This window comes from Nicotiana tomentosiformis, chromosome 10 (genome assembly GCF_000390325.3).
Source record: "Nicotiana tomentosiformis chromosome 10, ASM39032v3, whole genome shotgun sequence".
NCBI classification, from domain to species: Eukaryota; Viridiplantae; Streptophyta; class Magnoliopsida; order Solanales; family Solanaceae; genus Nicotiana; species Nicotiana tomentosiformis.
Window position 1 is genome coordinate 75,084,181 of NC_090821.1, and position 20,363 is coordinate 75,104,543.

A 20,363-nucleotide genomic window follows, 5' to 3' on the forward strand; every position below is an offset into this window, starting at 1 on the left:
ATATCTATTTTTAGAATAGTAATAGTGTACGGAAGGAGTACAACGATTGCCTCTTCTTTTTATAGTATCGTATTCCATGCTTTTCCTTTTTAAATAAATCTCAAAGATGCTACCTTTGTTTGGTTGAGATGTAAAGAGAAGGAATGAAAAGGGCTTGCAATAACTTTTATAGGGTGAGGCCATGAGGGTCATTTGTAAATAAGAAATTAAAAAAAAAACGGTTCTTTAAAGTTTATCACTATTTTAACTTAGCTACATTTTTGTTTGGAGTGATACAATTAACTCGAAATCATTCATTTTTAGAATTCAACACAAATTTTCTAGTGAGATTAACCCTAAGCATTTGGGACATTTGTTGTTTCACCTCTTATTGAGAGAAAAATAAGAGGTGAAATTTAAGAACTCTTAAAATGTGAGTTTAAATAATATCCATTTTGGACATTCTAATGGACCTTGCCAATTTGATTTATCAATTTCCTGCAAACACCGTCATGTAACCAAAATAATATTTTTAATGTGCCATAAAAATCGATCTCCTAAAACAAAGACATTAATAAGAATCACCAACCAAAAAAAAACGCACACCCATTGCACTCCTAGATTGCACGTTCCCAACACGTAAGTCGCATTATTAAACAAATGTAACCAGAGGCGGATTAGTTGTTGCAATACTAATCGGATGAACGGACTGAGTTTCCGACTAAATATTCTTATATATTTAATAAATTTTTTAATACAAATACAGGCTCTAGACAAAAGCTATTGGGTTCAGGGGAACCCGTAGCTATTGATCTGAATCCGCCCCTGAATGTAACCACATAAAATTAATATAACACAAATCAGTAAATTGATGACATCAATGCCATGTTAAGTTTCATTTCATATATCTGTTACAATTACAAATGATCACCAACGTACAACAACAACAACATCCCAGTAAAATTTCACTAATGGGGTCTAAGGAAGGTAGTGTGTACGCAGACCTTTCCCCTATCCCGAAGGAGTAGAGGGGCTGTTTCCGAAAGACCCTCGGCTCAAAAAAAAAAAGGGAGACAATATTAGTATCACAACAACAATCATAGGATAAATAGAAATATCATGAAATCCAGAAGAAAGATGCAAAGTAAAGGGAGACAATATTAGTAAATATTAGTATCACCACAATAGTCATAAGAAAAATAAGAACACCATGAAATCTAGAAGAAAGATTTAAAGCAAAAGCGATAGCTAGTAAATAGGACCTGCACTGAAAAGCGAAATAGTAAGCCACAACATTCCCACTAGTTATCTTAGACAAAAACCCTACATGGCTAGTCTCACCATGTTATGAAGTAAGGCACGACTCAACTACCTCCTAACCTACAACCCTAATACCCGACCTCTACATCTTTCTATCAAGTGTCATGTCCTCGAAAATATGGAGCCTCGCCATATCCTGCCTGATCACCTCTCCCCAATACTTCTTAGGCCGCCCTCTACCTCATCTCATGCCCTCCGTAACTAGCTGCTCACACCTCTGTACCGGAGCATCTGGGCTTCTCCTCTGAATATGTCCAAACCATCTAAGTCTCGCTTCCCGCATCTTGTCATCAATGGGAGCCACATGCACCTTCTCCCGAATATCATCATTCCTAATCTTATATATCCTAGTGTGCCCGCACATCCACCGCAACATCCTCATTTCTGCTACTTTCATCTTCTGAATATGTGAGTTCGTAACGGGCCAACACTCAGCCCCATACATCATGGCCGGTCTAACCACCGCTTTATAAAACTTACCTTTGAGTATCGGTGGCACTCTCTTGTCACACAGGACTCCAGATGCTAACCTCCACTTCATCCATCCTACCCCAATACGATGTGTGACATCCTTGTCGATCTCCCCTCCCCCCTGGATAAACGAAACAAGGTACTTGAAGCTGCCTCTACTCGGGATGACCTGCGAATCAAGTTTCACATCCACGCCTACTTCCCCTGACTCAGCGCTGAACTTACACTCCATGTATTCCGTCTTTGTCCTGCTCAGCTTGAAACCCTTAGACTCAAGAGCCTGTCTCCAAACCTCCAGCCTCTCGTTAACACCGGCTCGCGACTCATTAATCAGAACTATATCATCGGCGAATAGCATGCACCATGGCACATCCTCTTGAATATGGTGTGTTAACGCCTCCATCACCAGGGTGAATAAGAACGGACTGAGCGCAGAACCTTGGTGTAACCCCATTACAACCGGAATTACAATCGAAAAATGATCACCAACGTAAAAAAAAAAAATATATATATATATATATCACACCATAATTATAAAAAAGAATCTTTGTTGATTAATTAATATGACATGGAATTAAAAACATTACCTGCCTCCATATATGTGTGGTCAAAGAAAAACGTCTTTTTTTGACTCCCTAAATAGTAATGCCGCCATATAAATTGGAAGAATAGATCGAGGGAGTAATTGTTTCTATACACGTTGATTAAACCTTGTTCGCGCAAGGTGGAGGACTAAAGTTTGGAAATACAAATTTACCATTGTTATGGCACATATGGTAGCATTCTTTTTCTGCATATAATGGACTACCTTCACCAGCAAAAATATCTTGATAACATTTTTGATAACATAATTCATGTCCTGGTTCTATCTTCAACCTTTGTCCTGCATATTCATATACTGGTCCTTCAAAACCCTGGGATTGTGGGTGGGGTTGGGGTTGGGTGTGGGGGTGAGGTTGGGGTTGGGGGTGGGGGTGAGGTTGGGGTTGAACATGGGGATGAATTTCCTCATGTGCCCATGCAAATTTGCTTGAAGCAAAGATAGTGAAAATTATGGCAACGAAAAGTATAGTTGTCATCTTGATATTAGCCATTATTTCTTTTAATTTCCCTTTGTTTTTTCTTGTTGGTTTTGTTTTTATGAGAAAGTTAAAAGGGAAATAAAAGAGAATATGAGAATGAAAGGGAAGAGGGTGGATTTTATAGATGGAAAAATGATAATTTTAGTGGATGTCCATGAAAACTAAGGTAGGAGAAGGGATGTCCATCAAAAGTCTAATGTGGTCAAGAGAGAAATAAGGGAGGAAACAAGTGAAACTAGAAACTTTTTATGAGTTTTAGTTTAGAGAGGTTTTAGGCGGAAGAAAGCAGTCTGGCTAACAAGGGTTGCAGTTAAACTATATACAAACAGCTTAAAAAAAATACTTATAGAATCAAGTTATTTAATAATGTAATTACAGTTAAATTTCAAATACTTATAGAATCAAGTCATTTAATAATGTAATTACAGTTAAATTTCAAAAAATAAATATTTATAGGCAACATGATAAAAATGGTAATTTGACCTGATCGTAGGTTAAAACAAAAAAATTTATACGATCACTATGTATACTTAATCCATTTTTGACCTATTAGGGTTTAAATTGTTTATGTCTTTTTCTAATTTATTGTTTCAAATAATGGAAAACAACTTTTTTCATAGCTGATATTCAATTTGCTTTAAGATATTCCCTTAGTCTAAAAAGGATTGCAACATTTTGACATTTTTGAGTCTCTAAAGTTTTTAGAAGTAGTTCTTTTTTATTGAATGTAACATAAATAACAACTTATAAATGACATTTTTGAGTCTCTGAAATTGCTTTAGGCAAATCACAAATATATTTATAGCGTCAAATCACTTTTTTTTTAAAACATGAAGCTACAACTTCTGCACTCAAGAACATCTAAATATCTTGTTTAATAACACACCTGCCACCCTCTTCCAAGGAGAAAAACAGACATAACAGTACCAGCTTTTGCTGAAATTCCATAACAGAAAAAGACTACACAAATAATAGTTACGTTGATATATCAACAAACAAAGATTATCTCAGTTCTGCTACTGATGATGATTCTACCTCTGATCTTGAGGAAAAGTATAGGTAAGGCTTGGGAGGTATTTGCAAAGAGTAGTCTTGGTTCCCTTCTAACATTTCCACAACTTTGCTCATCGATGGTCGATTCGAGGGATCAGTTTGTATGCACCATAAACTCATTATCACCATCTTTTTTGCACATTCTTTCTCCTCTTCGTTTGTTATCCCGATTAGTTGAAGCTCTTCGTCTAGTTCAATTCGTCGATAGAGCCAGTGTGGAAAGTAGATTTCACTTGTGCGATCAACTCCAACATCAACATTTTTTCTTCCTCCAACCATCTCTAGGACCATCATTCCGTAGCTATAGACATCAGACTTGTGAGAGACACCTCCCAAGTTTCTGCAAACTATTTCTGGAGCTATATAACCGATAGTCCCTCGTGCACCTAGCATTGACACAACACTCTCCTTTTTCACACAGAGTTTGGCAAGTCCAAAGTCAGAGATCTTAGGACAAAAATCGTCATCAAGTAGGATATTATGAGGCTTTATATCAAAATGTAAAATCCGAGTGTTACAACCACGATGCAAGTACTCCAATCCTCGAGCAATGCCTAGTGCAATTTTGTACAGTATTGGCCAACCCAATTTGCAAACATTGTCAGATCTTTCATCATAGATAAACTTTTCAAGAGATCCATTTGGCATGAATTCATAAATGAGAGCTCTTTTGCGACCCTCAAAACAAAATCCCACAAGGCTCACGACGTTAACATGTGATGTCCTGCTAATACTTGACACCTCGTTAATGAATTCTTCACCACTTCCTTTTAGTTCATTCAGGACCTTCACTGCCACATGACTTCCATTGGGAAGAGTTCCTTTGTATACAGAACCAAATCCTCCTTGACCTAGTTTCGTTTTGAAGCGGCTGGTGATTCTTTTGACCTCTGAATAGTTGTATCTCTTTGGAACGTATGACCCATAGTTCTTCAGAAATGCTTCAATATTTCGGTGATCCTCAGCTTTGGATACCCAAAACCTGATGTATTTGTGCCAGAAAATCTTTTTTCTGAAGCAGAAGAGCAAAAACAAGATTCCACTACAAGAAATCAAGAAAACTGTAACTGTGGAAAAAAAATAAAGTCACATACCAGGAAGAGTCTGTTATTGGGGCAATTCATCTAGTACAGTTGTTATTTACAAAAGAAAGATTTTGAAAGAGTAAGCTTTTTCTATCTTCACTGAGATAGATGTGTAGACATAATAAGAGAGATAATATTAGGAATGATGATATTCGGGTCAAGGTGGGAGTGGTCCCCGTGGAGGATAAGATGCGGAAAACTAGGCTGAGATGGTACGGGCATGTGAAGAGGAGGAGCATAGATGCCCCGATGAGGATATGCGAGAGGTTAGCCATAGGAGGTTGAGAAGAGGTAGAAGTAGGCCTAAGAAGTCTTGGGAAGATGTGATTAGGCAGGACATGACGCAACTCAAGCTTACTGAGGACATGACCCTTGATAGAAGGGCCTGGAGGTTGGGGATTAGGGTTGAAGATCAGTCTATAGGCGAGCGTGTTTCCTTTTCATGCTGGTTGCATTAGTATTAGTCTGGTATGTCCATATCTGCTTGTCTACTTTATTTCTTTTACTAGTTGTTGGTTCGTTTGCTTCGATTACTCTATCTGCGTATCACTTTATCACCTATCTCGTTGTTATTCCAATTGTTATTTGTGCGTCTTTTTTTTTAGCCGGGGGTCTATTTGAAGCGGCCTCTCTACCCTTCCCAGACTTTACTACATGGTATTACATGGAGTTCGTTGTTATTGTTATCTTTGCTATTGAAGAAATAAAACTATATAGGGTAAAATCATGTGATGGACAACAAAAAAATTGTAGATAAATGATATAGATAAGTACCTGCAACAATCACTTTCATTTTTATATTTCCTGCAACTGTAGTAAACAATGCAAATGTAAGCTGAACCGAGGTTTATAAAACAGAACCAAAATCTTTAATGTGAACCATGACAAAAGTTCTTTTACCTTTGGTATTATAACAAAGAAATTTGTCAGTAGTATTATCAGTTTGACACTTCCCTCCTCTATAATAACACTGATTACATTCATCAGACACAGTCCATCCTAGTGTAACTTCATCAGTTAACAGATCAAATAAGTCATTTGATTCAGCTTCTGAACTCGACGACTTGGGCAACTGAACGAATGAACAGCCAGTAGGAAGAGGAAAACCTTGAAAATAATTGATTGTTTGGCTATAGTATAATATGAAACTTTCACAGCTATTGTAACTTTGATAACTTGTGGAATTGAAAACATCTTCATGTATCTTCTGGCTATTATTGCATTTGAACAAAGTGAGAAAGGGGTTGACTCTATATGTTATTGAAGGAGAAATTGGTAAAGACAGATTTCTATCAAAAGATTGACAACTCTTGTTTTGCAAAAGATTTCCAAGAATAATGTCCTTAATTTTGATGAAAAATTCCTGTTTCTCAAGAGCTTGATATTTCACTCCATCCAATTCAATTATGGGATTTGGAGGAGCTTCACAATCCACTTTACACAAACCACAATCAAGTTGTGTGGATTTGTAGAAAGGAAAGCTCAAATTTCCTAAGTTTCCACATTGGAATTTTTTAGTGCAACTTGAGGAGGATGTGTTCTGTCCTTGAGCTGAATCAAAGCACCAAAAATGAAAGAAAATGGAAATAAAAAACCAAGAAACTAATTCCATGATATACCCTTTTGGATAAAAAAAGAAAAAAATATCAACAGCAACAACATTAACAAGAGTACTAACCAAGAATGTTTAAAAAAAAACTGAAGTTTTTAGAGTTTCTTTTATTGCTTTATTTTGTTTGGCTATAGGATTTGCATTAATATTTGTTGTCTTTTGGACACGTTAAGTTGACTTAAACATGTGGAAGCAAAACTTTGATGAAAGACAGTCTGATGGAAGATTAGCCAAAATGGAGTGTGGGACCTTGCGACTTTTACACAATGGAGAATTTTCTATTAATCTTTCTTTGTTGATTGAAGCAACAGTAAATGATTGTATTAGAGTAGATTGTCTATTTCATTATTATATAAGGTGCAATATTTTTTCGGACCCTTGGTGAACACAAGATACTTTGTACATTGAATTACCCTTTATCTGCCTTCCATTTATTAAGGTTCAAAGATAATTTTTTTACTGTGTCCAAAATTAACTGACACGATTATTTCAAATTCACATTATATTATATAAAAGTATGCAAGAAAGGTAAAACGTTTCTTATAACATGAAACATCCTATTAAAAATAGAAGCTTCTCAACTATCCTATCACACCTTTTGATGGTGAGTTTTAAAGCACGACTTATTAAAAAAGAGACATTTCAAGTCTTTCCTTCCACATAAAAGTTGATCCCAGAAAGTACCGAGGAAAAATGAGTATCTTCATTTAAAAGTTGAAAAAGACGCTTTACATAAGCCTTTTTCACTTTTGGCTCGTCTTGGTATAATATTTTTATTATCACAGTAGGCAGGGCTGTTTTTAAGAAATTAGACTGGTGTGTCCTCTATTTCAGTTTTGCAGTTTTATTTTTTGGAATAAAAATACCCTGAATTGTCTTGAAACAATTTATTTTTTTTAAAATTTCAGGACAAAATAAGTGTTGGCTAATCTCTAAATTGCATTCGTGAGAATGACTATTTGTGCACTTGTCCCATATTTTTATCGGGGAAATGGGCCAAGAATTAAATTCTTATTTTTGTTCTTTTTGGATGAAGCATGCCATATTGGACAAGATTTGAGAAATCAAATAATCTACTCAAAGATCCCCTAAAATGAGCCCAAATGCTTGCACGCTTGTAGCTTTGTTTCCACCGGCTTCAAAGGAGAACAATAGACAACAGTACCTGCTCTCTACCAAAATTCATAAAAAACGAGATTATAAAAATAATAGCTTACATATCAACAAATAAGACTATACAAAGACTGAATTTTTCAGTTGAAAAGTATGATCTTGATATCAAATCTCTTCAACTATATACTCTTTTTCAGTAATTTGTACAACAGGAAAGCCTTGTTCACTATAATTCAGCCCAAATCCAGGGTATCCACAATAAGATTCCTCCTCATCTTGATTCTTGAATATAAAATGAAAAACTTATGTTTGGACCATGATGGCCAGCCTTGGCGAGTAAAGTTGCTGCCATGTGACTACTAGGTTACGGGTTCAAGCTGTGGATACAATCTCTTGCAGAAATACAGGGTAAGGCTGCATACATAGATAAACCCTTGTGGTCTGGTCCTTTTCCGAACCTCACGCTGCCGCATATTACGGAAACTTAATGCACCGAGCTGCACTTTTTATGTTTGGATCATATCTGTGATTTATAAGTTGGGTCAACAACAAAACTTGTGTCTAGTTGGAGGATAAAGGAGAACATACAAAGGTGTCATGATGCTGTCTAAGATATACTCCCTCTGTTTCAATTTATGTGAACATGTTTGACTGAGCACGGAGTTTAAGAAAAAAATGAAGACTTTTAGAATTTGTGGTCCTAAACTGTCACGACCCAAATACCTAACCAGTCGTGATGGTGCCTATCATGGAACTAGGCAAGCCGACATTCTCAATATGCTTTCAATATATAACAGAAGTGAGCTAAAGCAATTAAACTAACTGAAGGTTTACATAATAACGGGGTAAAAACCCAAAACACAAGTGCGAAATAATAGCCTGACATCGGGGTATTACTAAGTCATGAGCATCTAACAACCAATCTAGAAACAAAGTCTACTACAGTCTGTGCCAAATGCTAATACAAGAGAGAAAAGATAATAAGAAAAGGAGAAACAAGGACTGCAGATGCCGGCAGCTACCTCGTAAGTCTCCGATAATCAGCTCGCGCACGAACTCAGCGACCGCCAGAACCATACACACCTGGATCTACACATGAAGTGCAGGATGTAGCATGAGTACAACCAACTCAGCAAGTAACAGAATTAAATAAGGAACTGAGAAGCAATGACGAGCTATAAAAATATAGATCATTTCAAAAGTTTTCAGTAAAGAGTGAACATGCTTTCAAATCCGGTGGTATAAGTCAAATCAGTTCGAGCTCAAGTAAAATAGATATGAATCTTCCAGAAATTCCACAACAATAACAGATAACAACTAAGTGCAACAATAATTAAAAGCAAGTACAGCCTCTCAAGGCAGCAATCACTCAACTCATCTCAACAGCTCATAATCTCGGCTCTCAGCCCTCAATACACACTCTCAATAGGTACCTGCGCTCACTGGGGTGTACAGACTCCGGAGGGGCTCCTTCATCCCAAGCGCTATATTGCTGCGGCATGCAGCTCGATCCAATATTATTGCGGCATGCAAGCCGATCCAATATTATTGCGACGTGCAACCCGATCCAATAATATATATATATATATATATATATAGCCCGAAGTCTTGTTGCGGCATGCAACCCGATCCATATATATATATATATATATAGTCCGAAGTCTTGTTGCGGCGTGCAACCCGATCCATATACCTCACAGCTCACAGCTCGGCACTCAGGCCCTATCTCAGTCACTAACCTCTCCAGCCCCTCGGGCTCACAGAATATCATAATAATTTGCCCAAACAGAGAATACAACAAGTATCAACAAGAAATGAGAGGGAACGGAGATATAACACACAAGTAAAATTGTGACTGAGTACAAGACAATAATTAGCAGTCAATTCAACAAGTATACAACTGTTGTGGGTCCTAACAGTGATATCATATGGCCTAAGCATGGTTTCTAACATGAAAGGCAGTCAATTGCTCAAATATAAGGAAAAATAAGTAATAACAATGGCTATTCAACTTTACAGTCTCACGGGACGGACCAAGTCACAATCCCTCACCGTGCACGCTCACATGCCCGTCACCTCCAAATATTCACATCATACCAATTCTCGGGGTTTCATACCCTCAAAATTATATTTAATACTGTTACTTACCTCAACCGCGCAGAAATCCTATTCCGAAATGCCTTTGCCTCTCAAATCGGCCTCCAAATGCCCCGAATCTAGCCACAAACAGTACGAGATAATCAATATTGGCAAAAAGGAACAATTCCACAAGAAAACTACTAAAATATAGTCCAAAATCCGAAATCGGCTCAACCCCCCCCCCCCCCCCCCCGGCACCACGTCTCGAAACCCTATGAAAGTCACAAAACCTGAAAGCCCATTCACTTACTAGTCTAACCATACCAAATTTATCAAAATTCGACCTCAATTGCCCCTCCAAATCCCCAAAATTTACTCTCCAATTCCCAAGCCTTAACTTCCCAAATCTCACCTCAAACACTCACCAACTAGGTGTAAATATCATTGGGCAAATACCATTATTGAAGATAAATAGGCACAAGGAACTTACCTTAGTGATTACTCCGAAATCTCTCTCAAAATCCCCAAAGTCCGAGCTCAAAAATGATGAAAATGGTGAAAAATCTCGAAGTCTTCTATTTATAGGTTCTGCCCAGACTTCTCGCACCCGCGACTCCATTTCCGCATCTGTGGAGCCGCATCTGCGGGAAAATCCCGCTTCTGCGGAAAAATCACTAAACACTGCCTCCGCTCTTGCAATCAAGTGACTGCATCTGCGTTCTTCGCGGGTGCGGGAACTACATTGCACCTGCGGTCCAAACTCGCACTTACGCCCCTAAATCCGCTTCTGCGACCATCGCAAGTGCGGGAATGCCATTGAACCTGTGTCCTCTGCCCAGATCCTTTTTAGCTACATCTGCGGCTCCTCCTTCGCTTCTGCGGGCTCGCACCTGCGGTTCCCACTCCGCACCTGCAGTTACACCAGTAGCAACAGCTTCACCTGCAATTCCTCAACTCTCATCAAGCCGTTAACCACCCGAAATTATCCCGAGGCCTCCGAGACCTCAACCAATTATACCAACAAGTCCTATTACCCGGTACGAACTTAGGCGAACCTTTGAATCTCTCAAAACAATATCAAAACACCAAATTACACCCGGATTTAAGCCTAAAGAACTTCTAAACTTCTGAATTCCATAGCGACGTCGAAACCTACCAAACCACGTCCGATTGACCTCAAATTTTACACACAAGTCAAAAATGATATCACAAATCTATTTCAACTTCTGAAAATCCAATCCGACCCCGATATCAAAATTTCCATTACCGGCCAAAATCGCCAAAATTTCAACTTTCGCCAATTCAAGCCTAATTCTACTACAAACCTCCAAATCATATTCCGGACGCGCTACTAAGTTCAAAATCACCTAACGGAATCATAAAAATTTAAATCCGAGGTCGTTTTCCCACAAGTCGACATCTGATTGACTATTCCAACTTAAGCTTCCAATTAAGAGACTAAGTGTATCAATTCACTACAAAATCACTCTGCACCCGAACCAACCAACTCGGTAAGACATAATACAGCTATAAAGCACAAAAGAAGCAGAAATGGGAAAAACTGGGCTATAACTTTCGAAACGACCGGCCGGGTCGTTACATAAACAAGTCACTATATTTGTATGGCTATAATTCTTTTGAAACTTATGATGGTAAACATGTCAGAGCATTTGTGTGGTTATAAAAACTTTCCATTGCGTATAGAATTGAAGTTTAAGCTAAATTGCTTTCAAATTTAGATAAAGATCATTCTCTTTAGAACGGACTAAAAAGAAAATAGGTTCACAAGTACCTTTTTTCTTGGTTCATTTGTTATCTTGAGTTAAGAGAAAGAAGAAGAAAATTAGGTAGTTCGCGGAATGTAGAGGCAACATACTGTTGAATAATTATTTTTCCATTTAAAAAATAATTTTAAAATTTGCTTGGATGTGTTCCGGCAAACCGATCTTCACCAGTTTAGCCAAATTAATATTTTGTGATATTTTGTAAAAGTTGAATAATTTTTATTACTTTAATTAAAATTGACTGAAAAATTTAGGATAGGAGGTTGACGACAAGTGATAAGATGAGAAAAAAGTGAAGTCAAGCCTAATTTAAGATTAAAAAAAAACTAATTCTCAACCACAACAAAAATGAGGGTTTTGTTATGAAATATAGCTCAAAGTAACAATATAGAACAAGAAAAAACAAGCTAAGAGATATAGAAAGAAAGAGATGAGAGATTCTTATTTCTTCTTCAATTGTGTGTTTCTTCCTATCTATTATGAGGCCTTTATATAGGCATGAAAAGTAAAGAAAAATATGTCATTAGAAATATGTCATTGAATATGTCATTAAGCATTTGAGAAGATCATGGAGGAAGAGTAGACATCTACCATAATTTAATTTTTCTTATAACACTCTCCCTTGAATGTCCATAGATAATCTGCCTCGTTAAAACCTTATTAGAAAAAAAAAACCCTATGGAAAAAAAATTCCTAGTGAAGGAAAAAGAGTACACATGTTTAGAAATACGCTTTGGTTACCTCGTTAAAAACCATCAAGGGAAACCTAGTGGGAAAAAATCTTGTAAGGAAAAAAGAGTACAATGCATATTAACTCCCCCTGATGAGAGCATCAATTCACATCCTTGAGCCTTCGCATCCCAATCTTGTACACTAGTTTCTTGAAGGTTGGCGTCGGTAGAGATTTGGTGAACAAATCAGCCATATTGTCACTTGAATGAATCTGTTGCACATTGATATCACCATTCTTTTGAATATCATGTGTGAAAAATAACTTTGGTAAAATGTGCTTTGTCACATCTCCTTTTATGAATCCTCCCTTCAATTGAGCTATGCATGCTGCATTGTCTTCATACAAAATTGTGGGTAGTTTGTCATACTTAAAACCACATTTGTCTATAATAAGATGTATTATAGACCTCAACCATACACATTCTCGACTTGCTTCATGAATAGCAATTATCTCAGCATGATTAGATAAAGTAGCCACGATTAATTACTTAGTCGATCGCCAAGATATGACAGTGTCTCCACTTGTAAATACATATCCTATTTGAGATCGAGCCTTGTATGGGTCAGATAAATATCCAGCATCAGCATAACCAACAAGATCAGGATTGCAATCATTACCATAAAATAAACCTATACCGGTAGTCTCATTTAGATACCGCAATATGTGTTTGATTCCATTCCAATGTCTCCTTGTAAGAGCAGAGCTATATCTTGCTAAGACATTAACTGAAAAAGTTATGGCAGGCCTTGTAGTGTTAGCAAGATATATTAGTGCATCAATTGCACTAAGATATGGTACTTCACGACCAAGAAGCTCTTCATTATTTTCATGAGGTAGGAATGGATCTTTATTTATATCGAGTGATCTCACAACCACCGGAATACTCAATGGATGTGCTTTATCCATATAAAATTGCTTTAAAAAGTTTTCATTGTATGCTAATTGATGGACAAAAATTCCATCTTTCATATACTCAATTTGTAGACCAAGACAAAATTTTATCTTTCTAAGATCTTTCATTTCAAATTCTTTCTTTAAACAGTCTACTGCTTTAGGAAGCTCCCCGGGAGTTCCAGTGATATTTAAATCATCAACATACACGACGATTATAACAAATTCAGATCCACATCTTTTTATAAAGACATGAGGACAAATTGAATCATTCTTGTACCCTTCTTTCAACAGGTACTCACTCAAGCGATTATACCATATGTGCCCTGATTATTTCGATCCGTATAAGGATTTTTGAAGCTTTATTTAATAAATTTTTTGGAAACCTTAATATGCTTTAGAATAATTTAAATCCTTCAATGATTTTCATTATACACATATCAGATTTTTCGTGTATTGCTAGATTAAAACCTGAAATGACTGCATCCACCACAGGGGAACATGTCTCTATATAATCAATGTCGGGATATTTACAAATCTTCTTGTGACATAAATCATCTTTACGTCTATCGACTTGACTTTTTTTTTCGCACAAGAACACATTTATACCTCCACTGAATTTATACTTTCATGTATTGGGACTATCCGTCCAACATCATATTTTTCAGGTGAAATGAATTTTCATTACGTATTTTTCATTTGGACAATCATTTATCTGTCCACATTTCATGACAGATTTGAACACAAGATCCTCGTCAATATTAATAATATTGAGGGCTACATTATATTAACAATATCGTCGATGATCATTTTATATCGGTTCTATTATTACCCAATAAAGACATAACTTATTGAGATATCTTTATCTCATTATTTTCAGGTACATGAGCCTCTCCCATGAGGTCTTATGAAGTGTTATGTCGTGGCGCTCTTCTAGAGCACTTGCCTCCTTATTATGACCATCTTGAACATTTGCTCATCTCCTTCTTCAAGGAGTTTTATCTTTGGAACCGATTAGTCTATTTTCACGAACCAAAATCTATTAAGGTCGTGATGGCGCCGGACACCACTGTCAGGCAAGCCAACCATAATCAATTAATTTAATTACCCATTTTAGTATTTTTGAAATCAAAATTTCTTCAATGAAACAATAAAGATAGAACTCATAGAGTAAATGATAATTATTTTTAGCAACTAAATTTCTAAACAATTCACAACCATTCCCAAAACCTGGTGTCACAGGTGCATGGGCATATACTAGGGAATTTAAAATAATAAAATACAGCATCTGTCCAGAATATAAATTAGACATGAAAATATAATAACTTGGAAGGAGACTCTATTGGCTGCGGATCGTAATACAGAATGCAGCTCACCAATGTCCCCACAATTATTAACCACACCTCTGCGCCCACAAGGCCGCTAGACATATATGTACCTGCACAATAAAATGTGCAGCAAGTGCAGTATGAGTACGGAAATAACGTGTACCAAGTAAGTATCAAACCTAATCTCGAAGAGGTAGAGACGAGATGACCGACTTTGACACTCACTATAGGTCAATAATATTAAGTAATCATGAAAATAGAAATATTTATATCAACGTGATTCACAAAGTTAACAATAATTTTTATTAAACCAGCAGAAATAATTAAATTCCTTTAATCCGAATAAATTTCAAATTTATCAATTAGCCTCATTTACAGGAATAACAATAATTTCCTTAACAAGCAGAGATAATTAATTCTTTAGATTTCTAATAATTTCCAATTTATCAATCAAATTCCTTCAAGTGCAGCAATTTTTAATCTATTAATTAAATCGACAAGCTGCAATTAAAAATAGCAAAGTATCGTGTAATTATTATTATTAGGCACGATTTCTGTTGAGGTCGTACGACCCGATCCAGAGTGTCATGTACACTCTCGAGGGACGTGCGGCACGATCCATAGATGCATCTATCCTGCCAAGGCGTTCGGCCCGCTCCACAAGAAAGGAGGACATTTTCTTATGTACCTCCAGAAGGAGAATATATTTATTATAAGATAAATTCAGGAGGAAAGACAATTTCTCTTAACAATTAATTAATTTAAACAGAAAATCAAGTATATGAGATTTTCATCCTTTAATATATTTATCTAACAATTCATAATATACAATAGATATATATATATATATATATATATCAAATAATATTAATTAAACAAAGAATACAATTTACACAAGTAATTCATACTTTGAGTCCTAAACTACTCGGATTTTAGCATTAATAGTAGCTACGCACGGACTCTAGTCACCTCGTGCGTACGTAGCCCCCACAATTAGCAACAATTATTACTTTAATTACCTATGGGGTAATTTTTTCCTCATAAAATTAGACAAGAGACTTACCTCAATTTGCTCCAATTTAATCCAATAGGAGGTCTTTTCCATGATTATCCAACTCTGTATGGCTTGAATCTAGCCAAGAATAATTCGATACAATTACTAAAAATTATAGGAATCAATTCCATAAGAAAATACTATATTTTTCAATAAAAATCTGAAATTAACTCAAAAATAGACGTCTCGGAATCCGACGAAAGTTACGAAATATGAACGGCCACTCAACCACGAGTCTACCCATACCAAAATCACTAAATTCCGATAACAATTCGGCCCACAAATCCTCAAATCTATCCAAGAGGGTTTTCAAACTTTTCCAACTCAATTCACCAATTAAATGATAAAAACAGTGATGGATTCGGGTAATTTAACCAATATTGAGTTAAGAACACTTACCCCGTTTTCTCTGAAAATATCCCAAAAATCGTCCAAATCCGAGCTCCAAATCGTTAAAAATGGAAATTTTCAGAACTTAAACTCTCTGCCCAGTGATTTCTTCTACGTGATCGCGAACTTCCTCATGCGATCGCGTAGCACAAATTCTTCTGCCCAGAAAATAACTCTACGCGATCGCATAAAGTCTCACGCGATCGCGGAGCACAAGGTTCCAACTCAACGCGACCACATCCCTCTTCACGCGATCGCATAAAGCAAACGCGTGGCCAACTTCCTCTCCAGTTTCCCCTAAGCGATCGCAAATAATGCCACGCGATCGCGATGCACATGCTAGTCCAACCTAAGCGATCGCGTATGTTCCCTCGGGATCGCATAGAACAATATTTTCAGCTGCCCAAATTAAGCCTACGCAATCGCAACCCCATTCACGCGATCGCGTAGAACAAATTCACCTCTGCCCAAATTACCCTACGCGATTGTGTATAAGGAAATCAGAAGGAAAATACTAGCAACTATCAGCAGTCTCCCAAAGGACAAAAGTGATCTGTTAGCTGTCCGAAACTCACCCGACCCTCTCAGGACCTCAACCAAATATACCAACAAGTCCCAAAATATCACACGAACTTAGTCGAACCCTCAAATCACACCAAACAACGCTAAAATCACGAATCATCCTCCAATTCAAGCTTAATGAAACTTAAGATTTCCAACTTCTACATTCGGTATCAAAACCTATCAAATCAAGTCCAATTGACCTCAAATTTTTCACACAAGTCATAAATGACATAACGGAGCTATGAAAATTTTTGAAACTGGATTCCGACCCCGATATCAAAAAGTCAACTCCCCGGTCAAACTTTCAAACTTAAATTCTTGTTTTAGCCATTTCAAGCCTAATTTAACTACGGACTTCCAAATACAATTCCGAACAGGCACCTAAGTCCAAAATCACTATACGGATCTATTGGAATCGTCAAATCCCGATTCCGGGGTTGTTTTCTCAAAATTGTTGACCAAAGTCAAACTTGCCCCTTTTAAAGCCAAACTAAGGAACCAATTTTTCTGATTTCAACCCGCTCACGTCCAAATTCCGAACCAACCATCCCCGCAAGTCATAAATTAGAAAAGGCACATACAGAGAGTCTTATTTAGGGGAGCGGGATTCTAACAGTCAAAACGACCAGTTGGGTCATTATATTCTCTCCCACTTAAATATACGTTCGTCCTCGAACATGCTAAGGATTGTTCCGGAGTTGTCCCAAAATCACAGTTTAACACTTCGAGCACCTACCCGTGCTACCACACCCAATTGAGCACATTAGCTCAAGCAAATGTGAAGATTCTTCCTTTATTTAGGCAATTAAGCCTTAGAGCCCAATTCTAACATCCAGAATTCTCCACCATACCTGTTTCCAACCTACGAACACCGTATCAATCACTACACGATGCACCAATACAGGATTACATACTTTGGTTTAATTTAGACCATGCATCGCACCATTCACATGACCATAATAACATCCTACGATAACAATAGCCAAAATTCCACGAATCTGATGTCCACAACACACCTCATGATACATATAAGTCTTGTTCCAACTCTTGAAATGCTTCCACGTTGGAAGAAATGTGTAGAAATTCACAACCAACTGCCAAGTCAACAAATTATTGAGTTTCTCCTTCTGACAAGAACCATTGCCTCATTATGGACCAAATAATGGTATTTGCTCTTTATTATACTTCATATAATCTGATTGCACTGATCCCGGATCTAATAATCTCGTCTCCCCTAGCATGAGCTACTTATGCAATAAGCCATCTCAAACACGGCAAAAAGCCTCATAAGATGCCACAATGAGCTAATAAGCTACGGACTCGATTGTGATACATAAGGAAAACGAACTCTGGAAGGGATTACTCAACCCACGTGACTAATTAAACAACTGAAAAGGTGCTATGAACCTTCCTCAGAAAATGGGACATAAAACACAAAAAAAATAGAATATAGGGAACTGTACTCAACATCACACTGTTGCGGCGTGCAACCCGATCCAAACAACATACCCGTGGCGGCGTGCCACCCGATCCGCATAAAAAGAATCTATAAGGAAGTACTTACCGAGCTAGAATGCTCATTACTTACAAAATATCCGAATATCGGACACAAGCACGCTAAGTGCATTATACCATCCTTGGAAGGACCGACAGCGCCATACGCTACAAAACTCAAGCACAACTAAGGTGTGATATATGATCTGAATCTCGAGAGCCATCCTGCTCACATAACACCATCGCTACGCGAAACCTCAACACATAAGATATTTATCAAGCCATTTCACAACTCACACAGCATAATGTATTATTACATGAAATAGCCGACGACGAAACGACATCCAACGTCCGAATACTCCTCTATAAGGAGCGCTATACTGAATGAACACATCCGGCCTGATATAGAGTCCATATTCATATTTAAATCCATCCATAGACCTCAAGCCGATTCTGATCGCACCATACTAGGCTAATAACCCTTCAAGGATCCAAAATGACCCTTTTTCCCATAACACACAAGAACAACCATCATAACCGGAACAAACTTCCGTAGTCCACAACCAAATGAACCGAGCGCCCTCCAGACATAAATTCTCGAATTAGCGATATCGCCATAATCTTCATACTTGGTTTCAATCTTTACTCAATTAAGTGACTACATGCCACTCTTACACAATCTTTTCGTGGGACACGCTTCCATGACCTTCTGCACCAGGTAACAAGTCTGCATATCCATGCCACCGGTCACATTAATGTTGTAAAGCATTCAAGAATCCACAAATCAATACACAAGGTCTCTTACACCTTACATCGACCTTAGGTGACGCCGAAAATAATACCATCTTACTTTAAACATCTAAATCTTTTTCCTGCTCATCCGAGATCATGACATCCTTGTCAACATCGAACCGAAATCTTGAATCCTCAACTTTCGAATCCCATGCTACTTAGTGCACTTAATCACGCAAATGCGCAGGAGTACAAGAATTCTATCATAACTCCTGAACCACTAATGGGGTAAACACTTCATCATATAAAATCTTCTTCTTAATTCATTTCAAGAGAACCATTGCAACACGTGACTGAATTCTCATATCCGCAGAAAATACCAACCTCTAGTGGTGGTCTAAACCACCATAACTCTTCCGGGATCCCTCTACACATAACATGCCATAATACTTGAATTCCTCCAAATAAAACCAATTACGGCGGCCGACAAACCTCGCATGTACCGCCACAAATCACATGCATAACTCAATGCTCTGAAGGAACTAATCATTGTCACCATCATGCCAATTCAACCATTGTTAGTCGAGCCGTCTTTTCTCAATTTATTCTCAACTTGCCTTAGAAATAATAATAGTCCCATTCATTACATCAGGAACTCAAATCCGCACTCATCTCGAGTGACCTTATTTCACGAGACCACGCGGTTTCAAAACCCACGAATTGTCTTATACCCCTCCTTGTGCGCACTTTTACATCTTCAACTGGTACACCCATTCTGATACTTCTTTTATGAATTCGAAGTTATTTTCTTCCATTTCTCTAATGCTACACTACAACCTGAAGATAACGCAGAGTACTCCAAACCCCGTTTCATAATCTGCTGCAAAAGCTCGATACTAAACCATACTACGGACTCGAGATCCTTAGGAATCACACTTTAAATTTTTGAACCCACTAAGACCGTTATTGAGAGTCACTTGCTCTGACTTGTTCCCAAACCTGATCAACTCCAAGGCCCTGCTAGCACATGGACACTTTCTCAAGTAAACACCCGACTGTCTCACTTTTCCTGTGCATTACATCTACATGAAACATAAACTCTGAGTCTTCCCAAAGCTTGGACATGAATTGATAAGGCCAAATATGGCACACATTCCTCAAATCCTTTGCTCAAATTACCACCGATGTTTTCTTTCCTTAGTTGAAATGACCCACCAATACACCGATAACCAGAAACCTCACAAATATACAACCCTGCAATCCAATTGTAGACGGTGGGGTTCTCCCACTTATCTTGAAGCTAAAATTACAAAATTCTGGAATCCACCGAGATTCTTTCTTCATCATTAACATGATCCTGCACACGCAACTCGCCAAATTTCTCGAAATCCTTCTATTAACCTTTAATAAACACTCCGAACCAATAACCACATTTACATATTAAATCTCTTACCGGGTAGCCAGTAGAATTCTTTGTAGAAGCTTCATCAACACCACGCGGCCGCTAACCTTCTCACATGAGATAACCCACATGTGGAAATTACATGCTGACATATTCAAACGTCGCTGCACTGGGTGCAATTACTACGAAATCAGTAG

The 20,363-nt window shown here is 37.5% G+C and overlaps 1 protein-coding gene and 1 long non-coding RNA gene across 3 annotated transcripts; both read right to left on the reverse strand.

Annotated features, from left to right (window-relative positions):
* Positions 1 to 1,117: 1,117 nt before the first annotated feature.
* LOC138900528 (uncharacterized) lies at positions 1,118 to 3,149 on the reverse strand. The gene is made up of 2 exons (XR_011411597.1): positions 2,358 to 3,149; positions 1,118 to 2,208 (listed from the first exon to the last, which is right to left on the reverse strand). It is a non-coding gene; the product is annotated as an uncharacterized lncRNA (long non-coding RNA).
* Positions 3,150 to 3,714: 565 nt separating this feature from the next.
* Positions 3,715 to 6,668, reverse strand: LOC104106775 (rust resistance kinase Lr10-like). Of its 2 annotated transcripts, none has more exons than XM_018774332.3 (3): positions 5,891 to 6,668; positions 5,765 to 5,794; positions 3,715 to 4,972 (listed from the first exon to the last, which is right to left on the reverse strand). In XM_018774332.3, the coding sequence occupies exons 1-3, from the start codon at positions 6,600 to 6,602 to the stop codon at positions 3,855 to 3,857; spliced, it is 1,860 nt and encodes a 619-aa protein (XP_018629848.2). In that variant the 5' UTR covers positions 6,603 to 6,668; the 3' UTR covers positions 3,715 to 3,854. The 2 variants fall into 2 exon arrangements, with proteins under 2 accessions (XP_018629848.2, XP_009613694.2); XM_009615399.4 differs by having other exon boundaries at positions 5,765 to 5,800.
* Positions 6,669 to 20,363: the final 13,695 nt, after the last annotated feature.